Raw genomic sequence first — 23,353 nt, forward strand, 5'->3', positions numbered from 1 at the left:
AAGTTGCCCGATTGTACGACCTCTGCTTCATGACACACATGGGAGAATCGATGACGTAAATGCATTTGAATGGCAGTGTCCAAAAAGAAAGGGGTGACAAACTTTGCAACGAAAGTGTGAGCTTTCCGCTGCACGTAAAAAAGTTATATTGGCACAGATGACATTGACTACCCAACTTAACAACTGTGTCTGTTCATTTAATGTGTGCAAAAAGTCTTTCAGGACCCCTTTAAGGGCAGTTCAATAACGTTAGGCGTTCAATCATTTTTGTTTAACTGAAATGTCACACCTTTTGGCTTTTGCTCGACAACGAACGGTGCCTTGTTTGTAGGCATGCGTGAACAGTGATTTTTAAGAACTGGAACAGTATCATAAAAAGTTGCTGCCAGCAGCCATCAACACAGCAATGACAACTGGCCATGAAAATTGAAAATTTTAATTTTTTTTTTTTACTTTTTCACCAATATGGGTCATTTCTTTTGCATATTTATCTCTGCATGACACAAAAAACAGATGTATCATCACCTGAAAAAAAGAAAAAAGTATTGCGGGGGTCCTTTCAGAACATTCGAAGGGCACAAAGCGTGAAACATTCAATGGTGCAATAACTCAACCTTGTCTCTGCATGAAAACAAGGCAACTCATTTGCCCAGTCCATCGTGTATCCATGCCATTACAGCGACAAGATCACTTACGTTCTCATAGTCGCGTACTGTTTTCGACTTTACCGCAGCCATGTACCGATAGCCACCTGCAAGGAACAAATTACACGAGAGGGTCAGCTGTCTTTTCCCCGACAACACTGTCGAGTGTGCCCAACTTGAAAGGATCCTTTCCACTGAGCATGCTGGCAAGCAAGAAATGTGTCAGTCCTTAATCAGTCCTCAAAATTTCAAGACACTTCAGCATACAGGCACACAAAAGGCTTTTTTTACACACAATGAAAACAAACATTTTTTGCATGGGAAAGCGAACATGAACACCAAGTGGCAATAAAGGCAGTGTGTTGCGTATTCCTGAAATGGCCTTCCAGGCTTGGGGATAGCTACAATCTTTGCACATTTCTACGAGGCTGGAACTGCTCTAGAGATCTACACCCCATTCACAGCACCGGGATGTCACTGCAAGGCCATAATTTTCATGCTCTTAAATACCTCGTATGGAATACTGTTGAGGCCAAGAGTTGCTTGTACCAATGCCTTCTCGAATACCTTGTGCTCGAATACCTTTGCGATCACAAAGCTACGGGACCCTTCTAAGGTTGTCAGGTATGGCACACGCAAAAGAGCACTGGGGAGGTGTGCAGTCGAAAGCTAAAGTGCGAGTTGCTTTGGGAGCAAATCGGGAAGGGTCCTCGCTTCAAAGTGTGGAAGGTATGCCACATAGAAGCTGTGGTGTACGCAGGGCCAAGTGGTGCACACCCCTACGTCCATCATCTTCAGCTGCACTACGGTTCAGAGCTGAAGACAGAACTTCTCCTATCCTCTAATGCTGTGACCATTATGTAAGAGATGCAGGTCCGGTGTTGGGTGGGACTCGTCCACCCAAGTCCATTCAGAGGCATCTAAATGAGCAGTAGCACATCGCAAAGGGGCCAGAATGGAGTATGTGTTCAGGGACTGATTAAGAAGATGATACAAAAACCAGCCGCACAACCGCTGTGACACTGATCATGGGGATGACCCAATAAAAGCCAAATGAAAGGGGTGAAGCTGCTTCCCCTGCCCCAAGTGACTAGACTATTGCCAAGCCATCATACTTACTAACTGCAGACCAACCTCGCTAGTTTGAAGTGTTGAAATAAAAAAGATTTAAATTAAGCAAGCATTGAGATAATGAGCACTTTAAATTAAGATCATAAAAAACCATACTACCAAGATGTCAGACAAGCTTGCTTTAAAGGGACAGACAACCGATTTTGGTCGAGTATATGTTCTCTAGCTCATATGAAAGCCAGCGTTTTATATAGTGGGGTAACCACAAGCAATATATAAACAAATTGACGGAAAAGATTTTAATTTGGCAGTAAACTTTCTGAAATCTGAAAGGTGGCGGTTCATAGTGTAGAAACGTGACACTACATTACGTGTCCTGGTCCCGTGACCTTCAAACCGTGCAGCTAGTGAAACTGCTCAAACGTTTATTCACTTATTGAAAGTCTGTTAACACGAGTATTTGTATGAATTTAAATTGTATACATATTTTTAAGCATTCTTTTGAAAATTTTAAAGCGGCGCTGCCTTCGCTCGTTTTCATGGGCTGTCCCCATTCACACTCCTCGCGCGAATAATTTTTAAAATTGTCCGCACTCCTAGCACGGTTAACTTTTAAAGGGATAGACAACTGATTTCTGAGGAGCGCATGTCGTCTAGCTAATATGAAAGCCACCATTTAATATTGTACTGGGTTAACTGCAAGAAGTTTTTGAATAAACAGGCAGAAATTTTAACTTTGCACTAAAAGTTCTGAAGTCTGAAAGGTGGCGCCATGTAGCGTGTAAATGTGACACTACATTATGGGTCCAAACAATTCCTTCGATTCAACGCGCGAGTAAAAAAAACGCATGAAGGAATATGAAAGGTTGTACATTGTTGGTTTAGCCGGGGACAAGTTCTAAAGCGAAGCTTTGTATCTCTACCAGCCAAGGGTTCTGTCACGACTGTCGGTGTCAACAAAAAACTCCCTCAAACAAATAAAGAAATTACTGGCACCGCCAGGAATCGAACCTGGACTGAATAGGAATCGGAGCGAGAGCCCGTTGTCTTACTGATTGAGCTACGAGCACATGCGGAGACGGGGGAGACAGGCGGTGTACGCACAGAGCACAGCTGCGGGTTTATCCCCTGCGTTCACATTGAACGCCAGATGATAACGTCTTGTGACCTCTCGTGCCGCTGTGCACTCCGCCCACGGCACGTGTAGCGGCCATGTGCACGCCTTGCGCATGCGCTAGGAGTTAGTTAAAATTAAAGGAAGCTCACACCAACGCATGGCATCTCAATTCTCCTCCGCCTCTGCTGCCGATCTATGGATTATTTGCATTTCAGATATGCAGTATACAGCTCAACGATAGATCCGTAGGAAACAAACCAGGAACAGTTTCAATTGCGTTCATCGCAGTCGACCCCCAGGTGTTACGCAGCTGCTACAAAATATAGCTACGGTGAAAACACTAAGTCTGAATGTGTATTACACCAATCATAAGGCAGTTCTGCACGTCATGCTGAAGTGAAATAATAAAGCACGTGTTCAGGTACAGTGTAACGCGTGATAGGTGGTGATAGGTAGTGTATATATAACCCGTGGTAGGTGGTGTATAAAGCTTCACTTCCCAACCACCTCCACAGGGTGGATTGGCCCGCACTTTTTTTTAAATCCCTCTTTTACTCTCACGTGCAGTTTAAAGTATGTTGCCGCACGGCTCACTGCCATGGTTGCCAGCATTCTTTCTGGTGGGACACGCATGGCTGGTAGATCTAAAAATTCCAATTTCAAAAGTTCTAGGGCGCTATCAGCAAAATCACTTCGGATTAAGGGGTTTTAATTGATGCCCTTTCATTTGGGATAAAGAAAATATACGACAAAAATCGGTTGTCTGTCCCTTTAAAGGGGCCATGCAGACAAAATACAAGTTCGTTTTATTCGAAAGATTTCATGTTTTGAAGTGCCTCCAGTGCTTGCCCAGAAGCAAACGATAATTTATTCACTGAGACATTGATCAACTCAAGTTAACTCAAGTTAAAATTTTGATTCTCCCGCCAAATCGTCTGTTCTCATGACGTCTGCAATGACATCACAAGAGCAGGTCTTCAAGCTAAACCTAGTGTGATGTGGAGCCTTGTTTACCGTCAGTCAACCTAGATGGCGACACCATACCGCGGCGGGCCGTTTTCTGCCTTTGCTTTGTTTTTGACCATATTTGTACCTGGCTTGTTTTTGTTAAAATAGAAAATAATCGTTTCATGAAACATGGTGTTCACTTGACAAATATGGTCACGTAAGACACTTGGCCAGTGTCGTCTGAGACAACCCCAAAGCACTGCAGTGCTGTGCACTGCGGTGCTTTGGGATAGTGCACATAGTGCACACAGTACCAACAGCAGTACGCATCGATACTTCTATGTTTACGTGTACTTTCGTAACTTCCACTGTTTACCCCACAATTCTTACTGCTATAAAAAGAATGTGCCCTAAAAGTAAGCGCAAATAGCTCGTTCAGCAAGCTTATAAGTTCTGCCTAATTTGCATTCACTTTAGCCGGCCCCAGCCAATCGCAGAGCTGGCAAATATGACATCATAGGTTCTGTTGCGGGAAATGAGCGAGTGGGTCACATGGCCATTCCATTTTATCCTAATTATGTAGCTTATTTGAGTGAAGTTTACATTAAAAGTGGTGTCAATATGATTCCAACGAGGTAATCTTTCAAATGAACCAAACTTGTGTTTTGTCTGCATGGCCCCTTTAAAGTACAAAAATTTTACTTCAATTTTTTTTTACATGTGAGCACACATGCTTTGACTTCGGAGATTCGTGTCATGGGATTATGTCACCGGTGTACGTTGCCTCCACCAAAGGTTCCCAATTGACTGTGTTGTACCACAGTAATACTTCAGCCAAAAAGACTGACAAAGGTAATTCTGCAGAGTCCACTACGCCTACAGTTTCACAGTATGCTAGTCATGTACATATTTTTTTTTGTACTGCAATATAAAAGGAATTGTAAACACCAGGCATCACCAGACAAGCCAGGCTCTTCTTAGGATGAAGACCGGTTGATCATATAGCACACTTTCCAAGAAATCTGAAACCTATAAAGATTATCAAAGCTTCACTACAACTGGCTCCTGTATACTTACTTATTCGGTTCAAAAGTGCATTCACACTAAGCTGCTCTGAAAAAACATTAAAACATAAAATTGTCGGTATTTTTGCAACAATAATAATTTTCATAATCTTAAATAACTACAGCCCAAACCCTCAGCTTTCTCTCTCGCCTTCTCAGCACAGGCAACTCTTCCTGAACACCATAGTACTTTTGCCTTAATCCAGTTACAGTAAAACCTTGCATGCATGGACACCATTTCTATGTTACAGGTGAGCAAACCTTTTTCCAAATTTCTTTCCAACATCACGTCATTGGGCCCGACCCTCATGAGCCCCACTTAAACGCCATCTGGTATGATTCAGACACTTTACTAGTTCTACAAGCACCTTCTCAAAACCCGCCGTACACATGTCAATCCCTCTAGTTTTGAAGACTTCCTTTTGAATTTTCTTTCATTTGGGCACACAGTACACATTCCCGGTCACTAAACCTGGGAAATTCCCAAGATGAGGGCAAGGTTAGAAGATGTGTGCGGACTATTCAAGACTAGTAAATGACGGAGGCTTTGAATAAACTTTACCCAGTTCTTTGTCAACAAGTCTTCTGTTTCTTCATGACAACACAAAGACTATTAATAAGACTATTAGTTGGAACTTTCGAAGGCGACGAAGACGATGCAGGCACCTAGCTCAACAGACGCATAGGAAGAAGACGAAGACGACCAAGTGAGGCGTCAAGATGGCTGCTTTGAAGACGGTTCTCCGTAAATAGTGTAAATATATTGGCTTTTCCTAGACGACGGCCTCCTCCCTTCCCTCTCTGGACGTTCTTCTACACTATTAATAGAGAGTACTTTTTTTCTGCTTGGCCCTTCATTCCTTTGGGTAATAAAACATATATTAAAGGGACACTGAAGTGAATTTGTCAAGCTCCCGTTTTTGCTTGCACTGCGTAGACTGGCTCAAATTAACACACTTTTCCTCATTTATCCGGTTCATAAGTTGGTAATTATTTTATAAAGCCCGAAACAAGAAAACTACCATGCGCGGTCTGCGGCGGCCGCACCAACTAAAGGCTGTGACATCAAGAGGAGCTGCACCGTGATTGGACGATGTCCAAGATTAGCATTCAAACAAGTCTCGGCTTTGGTTCTGTAAAACAACATCCTTGACATTCGACGTTATCGTTGGATGGGCATTCTCGATATCTCAATCATCATACCGCGCTTCTGCGATGTTGTCGGCTGTAAAATGCCTAAGATAAGCCTCCCAGGACGGCTTGGAATCATACCAATCACTAGCCGAGGCCTACGCAGTGGATGAACGCCCCTCCGCGTCACCGCAGACACTCAAATGCCATGCGCTTTTCCCCCATATTTGGAGCTTGCCTCACTCATGCCTGTATCGTAAAAAGCATGTTCGAACCAGGCCAAGGGTCTGCTGATCCTGGCTGGTGCCCACTGCCCGCAAGCAGTCGGTGCTTATGGCAACAGCATGCCAACAAGAACTCGCGCGCGTCAGTTTCAATCTGCACGCGTTCTGTGAACTTGCTCGTGGAGCAGTGAACGTTACGGCCCTAAAATGACGAACTCAATATAGAAAACATTGGCCGAAAATGAAAAAAAAAAAAAAAAATACATTAAAAAAAAATTAGAACGTACCCTCGGGGATTCGAACTTGCTATTTGCAAAATAGCATACCTAGCGCTCCAGACCACTCGGCTACGGGCCAGCGCTGCTGGTGTTGGAAATATAAGGTATATAATGTATAACCATTTTACACTTTTAAATAGTTTTAGCATTTCAAGCAGCTTAGGTGACTATTTGTTGTATAGCGCTCGTTCAGTAAGCGTCCCCAAATTTCCACAATATTTCACGTCTAGCAATTGCATTTCTTAGACGGAAAAGCGTTCGCAGATGCGTGGTAGTGCTGCTGACCGCTGTGCTTGTTCACCCAGCGCGAAAAAAGTGCTTCCTGCTCCCTAGTTTTACGCTGTACAGTAAAAGCAGGCCGATGTTACTTTTTCTATTTTTGGTTCTATTATTGCGCTCCTATAGGCAGTGGCGCTGGGGAAACACTTCTGTCATTTTATTTTCTTCCCGCTTCTCTCCGGCGCGACTGGGGGCGCGCATGCGTGGAAACGGCCACCGCAGCTGCTGGTTCCGCACGGCGAGGCCATTGCGCATGTCATGTAGTGGGAGATTTCTCGTGTGTGCTCCCATGGACATTACGGTGCTACAAAAGGACGCCAGGAACACCAGGATGAATCGTAACGCGAAGTCTCTTTGAGTGCTGTTAGCAAAATGTGAGAACCTCGTTCGTATGCTGTGAAGCTGAGCTGAAGGATAGATAGGACTTGTGTTGTGCGTGTGCTATACTTGATGACAGACAACCTCGTCTGTGTTGTATTGGGCATCAGTGTTTCTCGCCGCACGTCACCTTCACGCACGTAACGCGAATAAAGTGTTCAAGTGATGTTCGAGCTGGCGTCATTACTGCCTAAGCGGCCCGGGCAGCGTAGCTGCGCTGGCTGCGTGCCGGTCACAGCGGGGCTGGCTCGGTGGGGGCAGCGGAGCGGCGGTTGCCGGATGGGAATGGGTGGGGGGAGGGGGGAATGCAACTGGCATGAGAGAGGACAGCACCACCTCCCCCCCCACGCAAGCTGCGCCCCCTCGCACTGTTGCCATGACAATTATAACGCCTTCAAGGCCAACATGGCAGCGGCGTTGCTATGGGAATAATAACGCAATAATGTTTCCCCAGGCTCACCAGGGGATATGGCGCTAGTACCACAATTAGCCCGGACGCTGGGTTGAAGGCTAAGAGACCGCCTCCAGGTAAAAGTTTCAGTTGATTTTATTTCCTTAGTACCTATATTGACTTCGCTGACTCTTCTCCCACCTTCAAGTGGCCTTAGATTTTCCTACTAACGTACCAGTCAGCGAAGTGTCATGTGCGCTTGTGCAGCGCTTCTCTGGAGCGACCTCGACTTGGAGCTTGATACAGTGTACAAACTAACAAAGAAAAGAAAGGCACATTCTTCCATTCACGAATGTGTCGTGGCTTAGTTTCAACTGAGCGAATGAATTGTTACCACCCGTCGGCGGCCAGCGGACTAAACGCTGGGCCTACTGACTCTGTCGGAAGGTCAGTGAGCCGTGCAGTAGCGCAGTCAAGCCAAGTCATTTCCTCATGACGTCACATGAAAACGCCACAGAAAGTGGGCGAGGATGCAGAGAAAAGGACAGCATTTCTGAATTGATTTTTCTACTAAATAAATTCGCGTAAACGCACTTAGAGTGGTCCAAACATGGCCTATGGACTCCGGACTACAATTTGCGCTAGCAATCCCGCAATGTTTACAAATCACTTCAGTGTCCCTTTAACTAATTTACTATCCAATATATCCTGTCTTTTATTCTACATTATCAACTGTACAAACAGCTCCGTTATAAGGACTATATTCTCCAACAGCAGATGGACTTGAAGCAGCTTTACAACGCTTGTGGGTGGAGCCCCTCCTTGTAAACAACTATAGTTACAAGTAAAGTGAACCAATTGATTGATTGATTGTAGGGTTTATTGCGCCAATGCAACGCAGGCAATGAGGCGCGCTGTAGTAGAGGGCTACGGATTAATTTTGACCACCTGGGGATCTTTAACGTGCGCTGAAATCTCATACACACGGGCGTTTTTGCTTTTCGCCTCCATCAGAAAAACGGCTGCCGCGGCTGAGAATCGAGCCCGCGACCTCGTGCTCAGCAGTGGAGCGCCTTAGCCACTGAGCCACCGCGGCGGGTCAAAGTGAACCAAGTTATCAGCAATATTATCATGTACCCAATGCTAATCTAGATGTTTACGGTGCTCAGTACATTGGCTGACTGCTCAGATGTTTGTCTCACTGCAGCGCCTACCACGGTGCCTCTGTCAGTATGTCCGTGTGTACTGCCTTGCTATGTCATTTTTAAAATAACGATGTGATTGCCTAATTGACATGTGCAAAGCTGTGCCCAGTTGTTTTAGTTTCTGAAATTCAACGTTGACAGAACTCAGCCCACTTCACGTTTAAAAAAACAAAACAAAAACACAGCCCCACTGCTTGGGTCATCTGGACTTGGTATGGTGCAAAACTGAAGTGAGGTAAGATCGAACCATTAGCACTGTTTTTTTTTTATTTGCTGTTTTTGGATTAAACCTATCTCTTGTTTCATAAGCAAACACGAAAGGTTGAACATGGATGGTGCTCTGAATGCAAGCATGCTGAACAGAAGTACACGGCAGATCACATAGCCAACAGTAGCCTCTTTCTAGACTTCCCTCCAATCTAACTGCTCCTGCACTACATTAAATCATTATCCGTTATGATCCTTCTTGTGGTTTCCAGAGGAATGGACCAAAACCGCATCGATGTTTATAAGCTAAGCAGCTGTAAGGCTAGCTTGCTTCTTCAATGGCCGCACCAAAACCCTTGAGCGTCCTCTTTCACATGAAAAGGCATGAGCTGAAGAAAAATCTGTTAGACATCAATGTAGACAAGCTGGCCCCATTTTTGAGGTGAATGTGTTCACGTCAAACTGCTCCATCAGCATCCACTGCATTGTGTAGCCATCAACTGAGTGCATGAGTATGTAGTACCAAGAGACTACCCCTGTCACACGGCAGACCTAATGACATTTACAGCAAATGTCATTCGCTCTAAATGTCATTAGTTTGGCGCTACACGAGAATACCAGATGACATTTGAGGCGAATGACATTTAGCGGCTAACTGAGGTCCCGGACCTCAGTTAGTGGCCAAATAAGTAGCCTCGACAGCAGTAGCGCGTCCCTAGACGGGAAAATTCAGTAATAAACCAAGGAATACTGTTTCTAAAAACTGTCAGTAAACTTATATTTTCTTCTTTGTGTTCAAATAAACAAAGAAAAACAAGTACTAACAAAAAAGAAAATCTCGTCCCCAGTGCGCACGCTACCCTAATCTGGATTTTTTGCGGACTTGTCTCAGCTTGTGATGTCTACTGATGTCACCTAAATCGGTGGTTTTCTTGTTTTTATTTTGAAAAATAATCCTTTGTTACGTTTTTTTTTTTAAATATTACGTGTGAAAACATTCTAGATTCGCTTGAAATGTAATTTTGCGGTTTTGCGAGCTCGCTAATCGTCACCGCTATCACAATCAAATGACATTTGTTCCGCCATGTAGACCCGCACAGCGGAGCGGAATGCCATTAAAAGCTAATGTCATTCAGTTTGAATGACATTAGATTTGCCGCATGACAGGGGTATTAATTAGGCTCACATGGAATAGCATGAAACAAAAAAAAATTATCAGCAAACAGTATTACCACATGTGTAGGAAAACTGTTCAGCAGCGTTTTTTTCCTTAAAAACCATCCAATTCTCCACAGAGTTTAAGTGCAACAGGTCAGAGCCTGTATTTGCAAGTGACAATGGGCAAGAGTTTATTACTCGCACATTGATCTTTGTAAGGTATAATAGCCACTACTTTCCAAAAGCAGCCCCAAAAAAGGTGATATCTCTACTAAATAAAACTTGTTACTGCTAGGTTTTGATGACATTAATAAACTCTAGGTAATTTAAGATTTTTTTTTTTTTTTTAGGGAGGGAGGAGACAAGTTTCAGCACTCCCATGTTATAGCTGAACAAGGCTGTAAACTAGAAATCCTCTTGGCTACGGCATGCCACACAGCCTATGGGTAGCTTTGGTGTGGTAAAGCCCAATTCTTTTAACCCATCAATACAACCGAAATGACTAACAAAAGAAGCTTTTGGTTGAGCAAGCACCAAATGTTTCATACTCGAAATGCTCTGAAATCCTGGTTCAGCTCAAACAGTTCGGAGGTTGACTCACAAGAAGAATGGCCTTGCTTGAGGGACAGCCCATCAGTGCAAGCTACACACTGCTGCCCCTATGCCTGGGCAGCTTGTGTTCAGGCCTACACATTGATGGTCTAAACATTAGATGATCACGGAGGAGCTAATCAACTTTCTTTTCTTGTCGGTCAACACACGAATACAAGTTTCAGCAGTCCTCCACTTACCATTCAAATATGCGGCAAATTTGCACCTACCACAGAAGCCCAATTGGTGCAGTCCTTTGTTGAAAGTGGGTAGATGGCAAGTAAACTCGAGCAACAGCAGCAATACTGCTACCATAGTGAACGATTTTTTAAATATGAACTCACCTGGAGGTGTGTCGGGTTTATCTATTGATGTGTTCTTTGAGAGCCCGGGATCCATTCTGAGGAGGAAAAAAAAAAAAAGTCAGAACTCCACATTCACAGGTACATCGAAGCTGATAAAACAGCCCGGAATCCTGTAATGCCACATTACGCTATGCTAGAGTGAATGAAGGACCCTTTTACTTCACCATTTTGAGCACCAGAGACCACCCCAGCTGTGTATCATGGTGCTGCCTCCTTGCAGTCCGCAGGGGCAGTTTCAGCACTAAATTAGTTTCAGCACTAAAAATAGTTTTATGCGCAGAACAAAGATCTTTCACAGGAGTACGCAGCAACAATTGTAGCAGCCCTACAGACGTTAAGCAATGGTAGTTATACCCCACATTAATTATCACATTTTAATAGCTACTAGCTATCAATGCTGGCGATCACACAGCAGTTGTGGGCAAAAGCTTGTGTTATTTTGCTTTTTCAGTATCCTGGACCATTCGAGATGCCATGTAAAAAAGAATGCCCAGTAAGTAACAAGTGCTTACATCATAAACCTCAAGAAACCGGCAAGGACACAAGACTGCAAAGAAATATTCAATGTATGAGCACCTAAAGTTATAGGAGACAGTTTTTCACTGCAAATACCCCAACCCTTCAAGATAACATCTGTGTATAGAAATGCAATGCATAGCAGCAAAAAAATCAAAGCTTATGTACTTTGAAATTAACTATCGCACATATTAATTGAAAAATGTGTGAGCCAAGTATAATAGTAATGCTTGCATCAGCTAAACAAGATTACATTTTTCAACTAAAAAATTATTCTGGCTCATTTGTTTATAAATTAATTTGATTAAAACTGCAATTACACACGTTCACTATTTAGAATCGAGACGTTCATGAGGCAGAGTACTAACGCGACCTAGTTTCGGAACACATGCAGAGAATAATGGTCAAGATGTTCCCTGATCGTTACTGTTGCAACGATTTTTTTTTTTTTTTTTTTACTCTGCCTTTCGAAGGTGCCCCGGATTGCCGATGTCTCGACGAAATTTTCCCGCGGCTGCGACGCTGAAACAAGGCTTGCGCTAGGGAGTGGATCCGTCCGCTTGGAGAGATTGGTAAACAAAACAATACAACGGTTTCTGGGGCAATACTGGTACCAGCGAAAATCCCAACACCGGCACGGGCATCCAGACGCGATCACGGTAATAGTCGACACAGAAACCAAATGCGCGTTCACAGAATTCGGCATTCCTTTCTCTCGGGTAGCGGCAAACATTTCCGATTCGCACCAGCAACGATGGCCAGGCGAGGCGCCCGCAGACATGACGGTGTCCGCTCTACGGAAACCTGCGACGGCCGACCGGCGAATGACGCAGGCAAGATGCGGAGAAGATGGAAGGAGAAAAATCTGTCGGGACACTTCCGGTCCTCTTCTGCGCCTGCGCAGTAGGTCCCTCCTCGGACAAGTGCGAACCACTTTTTTATACAAAGCACCAGTTTCGTACAGAATATTTTGCTAGAAACTCTGTGGCGTAAAAAACGCATTTTTTCCAAGCACGGTCTCTCATTGAAAAATAATGAGGCGGCGTGGGTGTTGCTCCGCCAGTAAGCCCTACACTGGCGATACGTACAATGTATACGCACAGCGGGCGCAAAACAGAAGAAAAAAAAAACTTTTCGAATTATAAATTTGTTTTATTTTAAAACTGCAAAACTCGTATGCGACGGCATCGGGGATTTTGAACAAGAAATAAATGAAGAAAGAACTAGAGAAAAAAGGCATCATGTAATACACTCCCACTCGATTCCCACTCTGGGAAATGCTTAATGTGCAAGTTTTCTCACTAATGCTTCGTTAGCTTACATCTTAGCAGTTAGCAGGTACATCTAAAACTGCAAATTTAAAGACCCTGAGACCGGCATTCTACCAAGAGCCCGTGCACCTTCCTACATACTACGCACGAAAAGTTCGTTGAGAGAAAAGAAAACACGGCAAGACGCGGTATTAAGAAATAGAAATGTAAAGCAGCCTTTCTCAGCGGCGCCACATGAGGCACGTGATAACAGACACATAAGGCATTTATGTACTGCAAAATTTAACACTAATTTGGCATTTCCCGACGATAAAGATATCTACAAAGGGTACTCACTCACTACTTGTGTCCGCAACACAGCTCTCGCTAAGGTGGGAATCATCCATTTCTTTTAAAAAAGCGAGGTAAGCACACCTGCACTGCGCAAATATTTACCACCACAGCAACAGGTACACAAGCATAACTAATAGGTGCACCAGCAACGCTCAAGATTAAGGAGCACCACTCACAGCCGTCAAAAATTTAAAAGTCCGCCATAACGGCAGCTGGCGCGCCCGTACTCGGCAAGACAGAAGAAAACTTTATTCCGTTCTGTAAAAACCATATTTAGTTTTAATATCCAAAAATAAATACTTATTTTTAAAAAATAACGGTAATAATTTATTATGAAAGTAAAAAATGACAAAATTTGTTATTACCTACATGGTCTTTATCGCTCTCCGTCGCATTTTTGTTACCTAGAACATTTGAATTCGCAGGGCGGGTGTTTCTGACGTACAGCTTGCGTTCGAAGGAGGCTTTTTAAACCTCCTTGGTGCGTTTCGAAAATCCAAAACATTGTGTCAGTCAGGGGTGAAGGCATGCAGAGCTTAAACCCTCAATTGCCTTTGTAAACGAAGCGAAAGCTTCAAAATCGTTGTAAACGTCCTAACCTGCCTGCACCGGCGCGTTGAAATTGCGGCCGTATTGCTGAAAAATTACGCGCTTTCCTCGTGATTAGCAGATGGTAGGCCGTGCTTTAAGTACTGTTGCTTTTACGTTCTCGGGTTTAAAAAGAACTTGGTAGTACTATGTTCGTGTGAGCATGCACTTTCGGCGAGTCAGGCCCGAGACGTTGCAGGATCGAGGGCGTTAGAACCCGCGGCGCATCCCGATTTCTTTGCTCCCAAGTCGACAACTGCTGCAGCTACATGTGCACTAGAGCCACTGGATAAGCGTAGCTTATTTAGCGGCTCTAGTGCACGATTTCGCCATTCCACTGGGAGGGAAATAATAGAAATGCACGCTGCAGGCTTGCAATACGAGTACAGTATGCCAACGTTGTCCCCTTAATCCCAACTTAGGGGGTTTGAGACCACGACTGGCCACACGGCCGGTTGTATTTTAGCCAGCCGTGTCCGAGACGGTCGGCGGTCAGCAGCACAAAACTGACGGGACCTTGAGGAGTGGTGGGTCCTAGGGCACATCCCCCCCTCACTCACCTCCACACCGCATTAGGCTGAGCAACCTCCGTCGGGCAGGGCTTACCAGATCCCGCGACGGAGCTCGATCGGCTTCCGTCACTGATGCGTGACGCGCCGCTCGAAGCTCCGGTCCTGAATGAACGTGCACGCGTGCACGTGGTGGCGGGATGGTTCTAGCGGAAAAAGATGGCCCATACCCACCCAGGGGCACTGGCCGAGAAAAAGGGCCGGCATTCAATAATGGCCTACATGGTGCGTGCTCGTGCGCCCGCCCCCGTGCCTTGCTACTTTTCATTTCCACACTTCTAGCACAACCAGTGGGGAATCAGCCACAGCTCGGAAGAAAGAGCATACATGGATGCCTGCGGTAACTTTCCCAATGAAAGGAGAGGGGGCGACTACTTAAATTAGGCAAAAAAAAATCAGTAAAATTTTAAACAAACAACACAAACAATTACCATCTGTACTAATCAAAAGTGCAAAACGAAAAATTATCCTGCATGTGCGGGCAGAGAAAGCAGGATCAGCGTTGTACGCAGTGGTGTTCCTGGAACTACACTCAAACCTCGTTATAATGTAAGGGGATATGCCAAAGTAATTGGTATAACGAAGTAAATGAAACTCACCTTAAAATCTCCATAGAGAACGCATGCATTTAACATCTTATTGTAACGAAGTAAAATTGACTGGTCAATAGGTGTAACGAACTATAGTAGTCTCCCGCCCAAAAAACGACCGCGGTGCGTGAAGTATTCTGCGGAGTTTGACACTCCTTCGGCGTGGCTGTTTTAAAAATGTCGCATCGACGTGTGTAACGAACTATAGTAGTCTCCCGCCCAAAAAACGACCGCGGTGCGTGAAGTATTCTGCGGAGTTTGACACTCCTTCGGCGTGGCTGTTTTAAAAATGTCGCATCGACGTCACGGCCGTGCGCAGCCACGCCACGCGCGGCAGAGCAAGCCATTCTCCTTAATCAGCCATGGCCGGGCTAGAGCAGAGGTGCGGGTTCGCTGACTGTAGCCCAGACGTGGCTCAGCCATGGGCGGGTTACATGAATGCAGTCGCAATGCGGTTTGCCTCAACGTTGACCCCGACGTGGTCCGTATGGAGGAGCCGACCGAGTGTTCCATACATTCTGTACATACTGTATGTGCCGGAACCAGGCTTGTCACTTGCTCATTCGGTCCGGTAGATTAGGCAGCTTCGCTGCCGGGCCGACCCTGCCCCGCCATGCGCACGCATTCGTTCCGCTGGGGTGCGGCCCTCCTCGCCGTGCCCGCACACGCAGGCGGACGGGTCGCAGAACGTGCGGTACATGCGGAACGTGCAGTACACGGAGTGCTAAAACTCTACAGTGTCACTTTCACGACTCACCAGACAATTCGGAGCAAGCCACGCCGAAGACCCGTGGTCTCCCATGCACACACGTTCGACATACCAACATCGTTGCAGGCACTCCATGCGGTTGACATTCTGCGACGCCCACGGCTCAGGCGTAAACGGCAGCAACGGGACGGGGTGGCCACGGCAGAAAAGGAAGTCTTTCACCTCCTACGTGTGACCAAAAGGAGTATCACGGACTTTCTTCCAGCTATGTCTAGTGGAAAATAAATTATGCAGTGTGCGCATTGAGCAAGCTAGATATTTGCCTTCTATTCATTTCCGTCACATAAGGGGGAGCATAGTGGTACAGTGGGCCGCGAAACGGATTCCTGCTTTGCATGCTTATAGTTGTGCGCCCAACTAAACAGTTGGGTTTGCCCTAAACAGTTTTAAGTGATGTAATGAAATAATGGATATAACGAAAACATTACGCTGCCCTTCAACTTCGTTATAACGACGTTAAAGTGTAGTTCCTTTTGTGAGGAATGGAGGAACGCCACCATTCCGTTAAGGGTCAGTGGAACTGTAACGGAAACTCGTTAGGTTTACCAAGGACAAGCAAAGGGGACGGCGTTCCTGCTGTAAACGTTCCATCGCTAGGATTTGGCTGTTTTTGATGCCAAGGCATTAGTGTGCTGAAGCAAATACAAAAAGCCACAGGCCCCTACTGCGTTTCTCTTCCTGTAAGCTGCCCAATTTGCCCACCCTTCCGTGGAACGTGCTTCCTCGAAGCTCATAGGCAGAAGAATCACCACACAGCAGGCCGCAGCCAATCGGGCAGGCTGCAGACGCCAATGGAACAGGTGCTCCGGTGCCCCTTTGATTCGCCTTCCGCCGCGACCTCTTCTTTTGAACAACCAGGAACACAAGAACTTGGAGGACGTTTAAGCTTCACCTTTAAGAGTAGAACGCAAAAGCCGAGCAGGAGCATGCATTGATGCGCCATTCACACTCGTGGAAGACGCCAGCTTGGAAGAGCACTTTGCACAGGTGGACTGCATCGCACGTGTTTTCTACAGGCTGCTGAGCCAGCTGAAGGTGCCATACGAGACTGCTCTGCTGTCTGTCTATGGACACCTGGGTCACCAGTGATGCGCTCACCGCGGGTAAAAACAAGGTGTCAAGTTCCCAGCCTCGGATTCTTGAAATATTGCCGCTGCCGCTGAAAGCAAGGTAAGAGCTAGATCTCGTGCATTAGCAACCATGCCCAGTAGCTGCTGCAAGCTGAATCTGACCTCTGACATTCTATCACCCCACGGCATGGACATGGCGCTTGAACGTGCCACCAAAAACTTTCTCACGCACCAAGCGGAGCTATGGTTTCATGATGTTTGCCAGGTTTGCTGTGACAAATGGTTTTCGCATCTTGCTGGGAGTTATTGCGCCACCTTCCCTTCGCATCATAGCAGTGCGACGATTTCTTCTCGTTCGGGCACTGAACCCTTCCAGCCAAGGCGCAGGATGAGCTTTCACGGTACCTGCTGGTACCAGTTTACTAGCCGCTGTTGCAGATGAAGAACTCAGAGGGACTGAACCAACTTTTTCTCAAGTACAACACGGCAGCACCCTCAAGCGCTTCAGTGGAACGACTCTTCAACATTGCCAACGAAGTGTTGACGAAAAAACTGGTTCATCTGGCTGACTCCAAGGTCGAGATGCAACTCTTGCTGAGTTCAAACAAGAGACTCTGCGAAGTTGCGAATATGTTCTGGACCTTTTTTTCCCACTGATACTGTAATATCGAATCAGCATTCATTAAACACCTAAGTATTGTTTCTTTCGATGCAGTTTCTTGTGCAAGAAATTTAAGTGTGTTCGTGCGTGTGAGTAACTTTCTATTTGCAAATCTGAAGCGCAGTATCCTGACTGCGCATTTGAAAATCGAAGTGGAAAGTGCCATGCGATGCACTCGTAATAGGTGAGCACAAAAGTGTCACTTAGACATGTCCAGAGTATGCCCGGCGCTCCCCGAAAAATTCGTCTAGGAGCGTTTCTTTGGATTCTTTTTATCTCCAGATAATCTGCTGCCGGTGGTGTTCATATTCGTATGATATACGCAGTTCGATGTGAGTTTTAAGTTGCTCACTTTATTTTGCCGCAGAATTATTCACACTGTATTTTAATTTAAAAAAATCAAATGTAACATTAATTTAATGACACGTTCTAATGTTCGCATTGTAACTGGAACGTGTTCCTTTCACATTAAGGGAACTTGTAATGGGAACTCATTTCCGTTTTAGAGGAACTTGTACAACACTGACCAGGACGATCGATGCAGGCAAGGTGATAAAAATTAATTTTATAATGGTGCCTACCTACATGCAAATTCCCATTCGCTGTTTCCTTCCAAGACCTACATAGTTACATGGCTACCCATGACCCACATGTACCTAAAACGTTTTTAACGAACAGTGGATAAAAAAGCAAAGCGATTACCGATTCCCGTCAACTCCATTATAACAAAGTTAGCTCTGTCTGTCTCCTCTGTGGGCTTGCATTCATACATCGCCTGTTTCTATATGTTGTGTAATACATAACGAAAAATTGTGTTGTATGAACATTGCTGGCAGAATGATGCCTAGAGATACAAATTACATACGTTGTCAGCATATCTATGCTTACCTAGTGCTCACATGATCCTACGCACATGCCATCAGCGTACAGTTGTTGACATCGAGTTGGACATCTTAGCAACATCATGTGCGTGTGCCGTGACGATGTTTTCTCGCACATGAGCTGCTTATCAATATTCCACTGCACATCAGTCAGCCACAAAAAGTGCAACCTGTCCAGCAGCTGCTAAAACATTCTATTCCAGCTAGGATTGTCACAAAAATTCATGATCAGCCAGAACTATAAGGCAAAAGGACTGAAATATTCAATGAGCATAATAATGGCTTTACTCATTGTTTTTGGGTGGATTTTTTCGCTCAACGATGAGGGATGCATGTTTGACTGCTCAATCAATAGAAAGCTTCATTTTACAGGTTGTCTTGGAGCAACAAACTCCTTTGTGGAGTGCTTCGTCATGCTTGGATTTGGCCCAAGCTATGGTCATCACTTCAGTTTGGACTGCCTATTTAATCTGCTGTTATCGGTTTCGGAAACCTTGAATGAGTGGTGCAACTATCGATGGGCACAAGACGAACAATAGCCTTTGCTTCATTTTCTGTTGCTGTTGGATAGGCTCTTGCCAAACGGAAGCAGTGGCGATTGCAGTTCCCTTGGAAATGACTGCAGGACAATGGTCGTGCACAACCTCTGTGCACATACTAAACCGTCAGGGTCACTGCACATGGCACCTTGAATTTGCTTTTCTGCTACGATTGTGCTATGGCCCATCACATTTTATTTGACTGGTTGATCAAAGTGGGCAAGCTTGACAAGTGTAGGGACTGTGCTTTATATTGTCTTTTACACTGTGCTTATTAAACCATGGATCATATATGCATCAGATTTAACATTCAGTGACAGCACATTTTTGCTAGACTAGTGTTACTGGTTTGTTCTCTTATAGTAGATGTGTGTTTCAATAACATATAACATTTCTTGATGAGGTCGAAATGTTTTGCTTTCGCTTGGCATCGTCCCTTTGCCCCAGCATGTTTGTGTTCAAACTCAACTTCCTTTCCCACTGAGTGAACCTGCTTTTTCTGCAGGCATTGTGTGTACCAATACATGCAAGTTTTCCAGGAGAGTTGCTCTAGCATCAGCCATGACGTGTGTACAGATGCCTGCACTTGGCTGGCCTGTGCCCTTTCTTTGTAATCATGTGACAATTCATACATCTGGCAGACCAACGTGCACTCTTTGTCCTCACCAATTTTTTGCCACAGACACCACAATGCCATCATCTTCATGGTCTTTAAGGGGGGACATGGCTCTTAAAACAATTTCTTTTAATTTTTCGGTAAACTCTGTGAAACTTGTCAGTCTTGCTGCTTTTTCCCCACTGATTTCAAATGTGGCATTATTTTTTGTGTAAGTCAATTAGTTACCAAGGTAATTAGAGATAATTAGTCATTTCTGGAGGAACAATAGACAAAACAGTGCTAGTCACAGAACTGTAATCTTTATATTTTCCATTACTATGAACGCTGGTGAATGCAATAAGAGAAGCGGTTTTTTGATGCACCTCTTGGAACTAATTTTACACCTCATTAAACTCTGGTGTTTGAAATGGGCATTCAGAATGGTTCCTTGCCACTGGTGCTACCAAAGTTTAATGAGCTTTACTGTAAAATTAGTTTCAAGGGGTGCATCAAAAAACCGATTCTATTATTGCACTCACCAGGGTTCATAGTATTGGGAAATATGAAGATTACAGTTTTATGGCTAACACTGTTTTGTCTATTGTTCCTCCAAAAATGACTAATTATTTCTAATTATCTTGCTAACTAATTGACTGACTAAAAAATAATGCCATATTTGAAATAAGTTGGAAAAAAGAAGCAAGGCTGACAAGTTTCACAGAGTTTACTTAAAAATTAAAAGAAATTGTTATAAGAGCCATGTCCCCCATTTAAGAGGACATGACAGTGTGAAAAAAGTTGACCTGTACCAGTAGAACAGTGCCATGAATAAAAAAAAAAAAAAAAACTCGCATGACAACATTTCAATAATGCAGAAAATTAACACTTGCCTGTCACTGTGGCTTGAACAGCATGAATATTACCGCCCCGCCAGTCCGCTTTTGCCCATACCTTCACACAGAGAATAGTACTGGTGTTTTAGCAGCATCAACATTGCCATCAACCTGTCATTATGGAGTCTGGACTATCCAGGGGTGGACACTCAAAAAGCATATAAAATCAGTCATGTGGCCATCCTGGACTTGATGAACATGATCCCCTTGCCCACGTTGGGGTGTAGTTTGTCCAGGCTCGCTACCATGACAGCTAGTGAGGCTGGTCTTGGAAATGCACCTTGTTTATTCGGCCCAATTTCAGCATTTCACAAGAACCCAAAGGTATCGACTGGAAGTCATCAATAGGGAGGCAATGAGTACAATCAGTGGTCTCCCTCACATCGCCCCTATACTGCCTCCCCAGGAACATGAACAACCGAACATGTTGAGTGCGGACATCTGCAGCACGCGCCGTGAAGCTTGCCTATTCAAGTCTGTATTCTGTCATTTTGCACAAGCAGTAAAAGCTTATGCTGTCTCCAACGTACTACCATCATCACCACAGCAAGTTCTGCCCTTCTGATAGTTCATACAGTTAAAAAAACCCTGCAACACTTTCGATAAGTGCTTTCACTCTTTCCTTCACGTCTGGAACCACTGCGAAAGCTATAGGTAGTTATCGCCAGCACGGAGTGGCACTGCGAGACTTGCTCGCCACGCCAGATACGCCTTTCATTTCTGCTTTGTTTTTGTGGCTTTTTTTAAAGTTGCTATCGAAAAGCGCTCATTGCTGCAACTGAAGAAAAACCGGCCAACAGCCGCTACATGGCCTTAGTGACTTAATTCGAGCTTTTGAAGAACGTCAAGACCACGAAAGATAGAAAAATCTTTTTAGCGAGTTTACAAGTTATCTGATGGGCATAGAGCAGTAACTTTTGGCTGAGGTACTTTGAAACCCCCTAATCTAAGTACTGGGTGTGTTGGGTGGCTACGTTCTGCAAGCATTTAAGATTTAAAAAACAAGTTGAGAAAAGTGTTGCAGGGTCTCTTTAAGCAACAAACCAACCACTCCATTACCCGCGATGCAGGAATTCTGTGCCTGTAGTTCAACAGCGCAGTGCCGAAATAGATTGCCGGCTCCCACACATATATGCAGACGTCAGCATACAAAATACTGTGGTTACCACTGCCATTTATTCTGCCAGGCTGTCAGCCCTCAGCAAGATGTCACGATTTCAGGTTCCAAAGCCTACTTCATCATTCTGTGCAGAACTTGTAGCAATTAAAGAGGCACTCTCCTTTGTATCCACCATCACTTTAGCGCTCACAACATGCATCGTAATTCGTATCGATGCCCCTCGAGCCATTTGCCTACTTGACTTGGTAGCTGGTGGCCCTATGTTGTCCCAAAACATTTACCGTCCTGTAGCACAAAGGCATGATGCAATCCAAGTTCAGTGTATTCTGCACTTCTGCCACCTAACCGTAAGGCAGACTTAACACAGCGCTAGCAGCCTCTGTTCACCGGTGTCTACCCCACTAGAGCTGCACAACCTCTGGCACCGCCCACATGCATCTGTTTACCGTGTGCTATCATCACCCCCTGGGTCTCACCTGTGCTGAGGAGGTTGTGCTCAGGACGATTTCGGTCGAGGCAGCCATAACTCCTGCCATGACCTGCCACTGACCTCACTTTCAGGGCGCTTTTACGAGTCTCCGATTGGACAGTTTGTCAGCAAAGCGATGCTGAAACCAACCTCTACCACTTACACAGGTCCCGTCCCACCTTACACCCAAGGATATCTGCGGTGGCAGGCCTCTGCCCGGATGACGGATCTTCCTACATCGCGTGGAAACAAGGGCCCAGCCCCATCATTTGCTTTCGTACTTCTTTCGAGAAACCAAGCTTTTCACATTGACCTCGTAACCTTTTTTCACCATGACCTGATCATTATCTAGTTATGCCATGGAATAAATGCAAAAAAAAAAACCTCAAGCTTCGGTTTACATTTGACAACCACAGACCAACTAAACTGTCAAGGTTCCCATAAGAGAAAGGGAGATTCTGATGTTTCCATTTTGACAGCCACTGCTATACCACAGACCGGAAGCACTAGTGACCTGCGGTGCCGTTAGAATTTTAGAGATGAGATGACATCCTTGAGCCTACGCTTGCAAATGTTTGATTTTAACCCATCTGCCAATTCAATCAAGGGGTGGTTAACGTCGCCCAGTGGCATCCGTTCAGTGAGTGCGGAAAATGCTGCCAGGTGTCGCATCCGCATATGGTTTGCTATCTAGCCTCCCTCAGTGCAGTTTGCATTAAACTGGGCATATTTATTTCTCTACCAAGGCAACCTTCTGACTGAAGCAAAATAGAACACTGTCTCCACGGTCATTTAAAGGACACCAGAGGGACTTTCTTGGAGTCTTACTGGTGGCTACAGTGTAAAGGTTACCTCATGTAATCGCGTATATTGCTATTTCGTGGTAGTATAGAGCCTCAGTTAACCTGCAGAAGAGAAAACACCATGCACTGCTTGCAGCAGTCGCACCGGCAACGCAATTGCATTGCAAAGGCTTGCATGTGTTTTCATCCTATTTGAGCACTTACAATGTTGATTTCATTTAATCCGAGCCCTTACACAGGTTGTACAGATTAACCATGCTAGAAATCCAATAAAGTTAACCCTGCAGAATTGCCAGCGTGTCGTCAGTGTACGTTGCCAAAGTGTTGGGCAAGACTGTGCAAAAGAAACGGCACTTTGGAATGTGCCTTTCTCGTCACGAAATATGCAAATTGGATGAAAGAACACTGTTGATTCATCTAATAATGCAATTATACATTTGCAGCTTGTTTCAGCCTACGTTTAAAATGACTTTGGGCAACAAGCACATTAATTTGGTAAACTGAGAAACACCCCACCCCCCTTTCCCCAGGAGTATCTAAGATGAAGGCTCTGCACACCTTGGTATCCATGTTGAATAGCTCAAGAAACATGTCTGTCCCGAGTTTTTAAATTTGTTAGGCAAACTTCACTG

At 44.9% G+C, this 23,353-nt stretch overlaps 1 protein-coding gene across 12 annotated transcripts in view; it reads right to left on the reverse strand.

The window, feature by feature from the left end:
- The window catches only part of LOC144150613 (uncharacterized), an 88,602-nt gene extending 75,202 nt beyond the window's left edge, over positions 1 to 13,400 (reverse strand). For 5 of the 12 annotated variants that reach the window (XM_077682173.1, XM_077682172.1, XM_077682167.1 and 2 more), the window contains exons 1-3: positions 13,175 to 13,400; positions 11,031 to 11,086; positions 696 to 751 (exon numbers count right to left, since the gene is read on the reverse strand). In XM_077682173.1, the coding sequence (XP_077538299.1) occupies positions 696 to 751; positions 11,031 to 11,086; positions 13,175 to 13,224 (162 nt within the window). In that variant the 5' untranslated portion in view covers positions 13,225 to 13,400. Of the gene's footprint in view, positions 1 to 695; positions 752 to 11,030; positions 11,087 to 11,563; positions 11,584 to 12,313; positions 12,446 to 13,174 lie in introns of those variants that run through there. The other 7 variants (XM_077682174.1, XM_077682169.1, XM_077682177.1 and 4 more) reach the window with 5 other exon arrangements.
- Between the last annotated feature and the right edge of the window lie 9,953 nt (positions 13,401 to 23,353).

This window comes from Haemaphysalis longicornis, unplaced genomic scaffold (genome assembly GCF_048455015.1).
Source record: "Haemaphysalis longicornis isolate Haplotype H1 unplaced genomic scaffold, Haemaphysalis longicornis Haplotype H1 scaffold_1, whole genome shotgun sequence".
Taxonomy (NCBI): Eukaryota; Metazoa; Arthropoda; class Arachnida; order Ixodida; family Ixodidae; genus Haemaphysalis; species Haemaphysalis longicornis.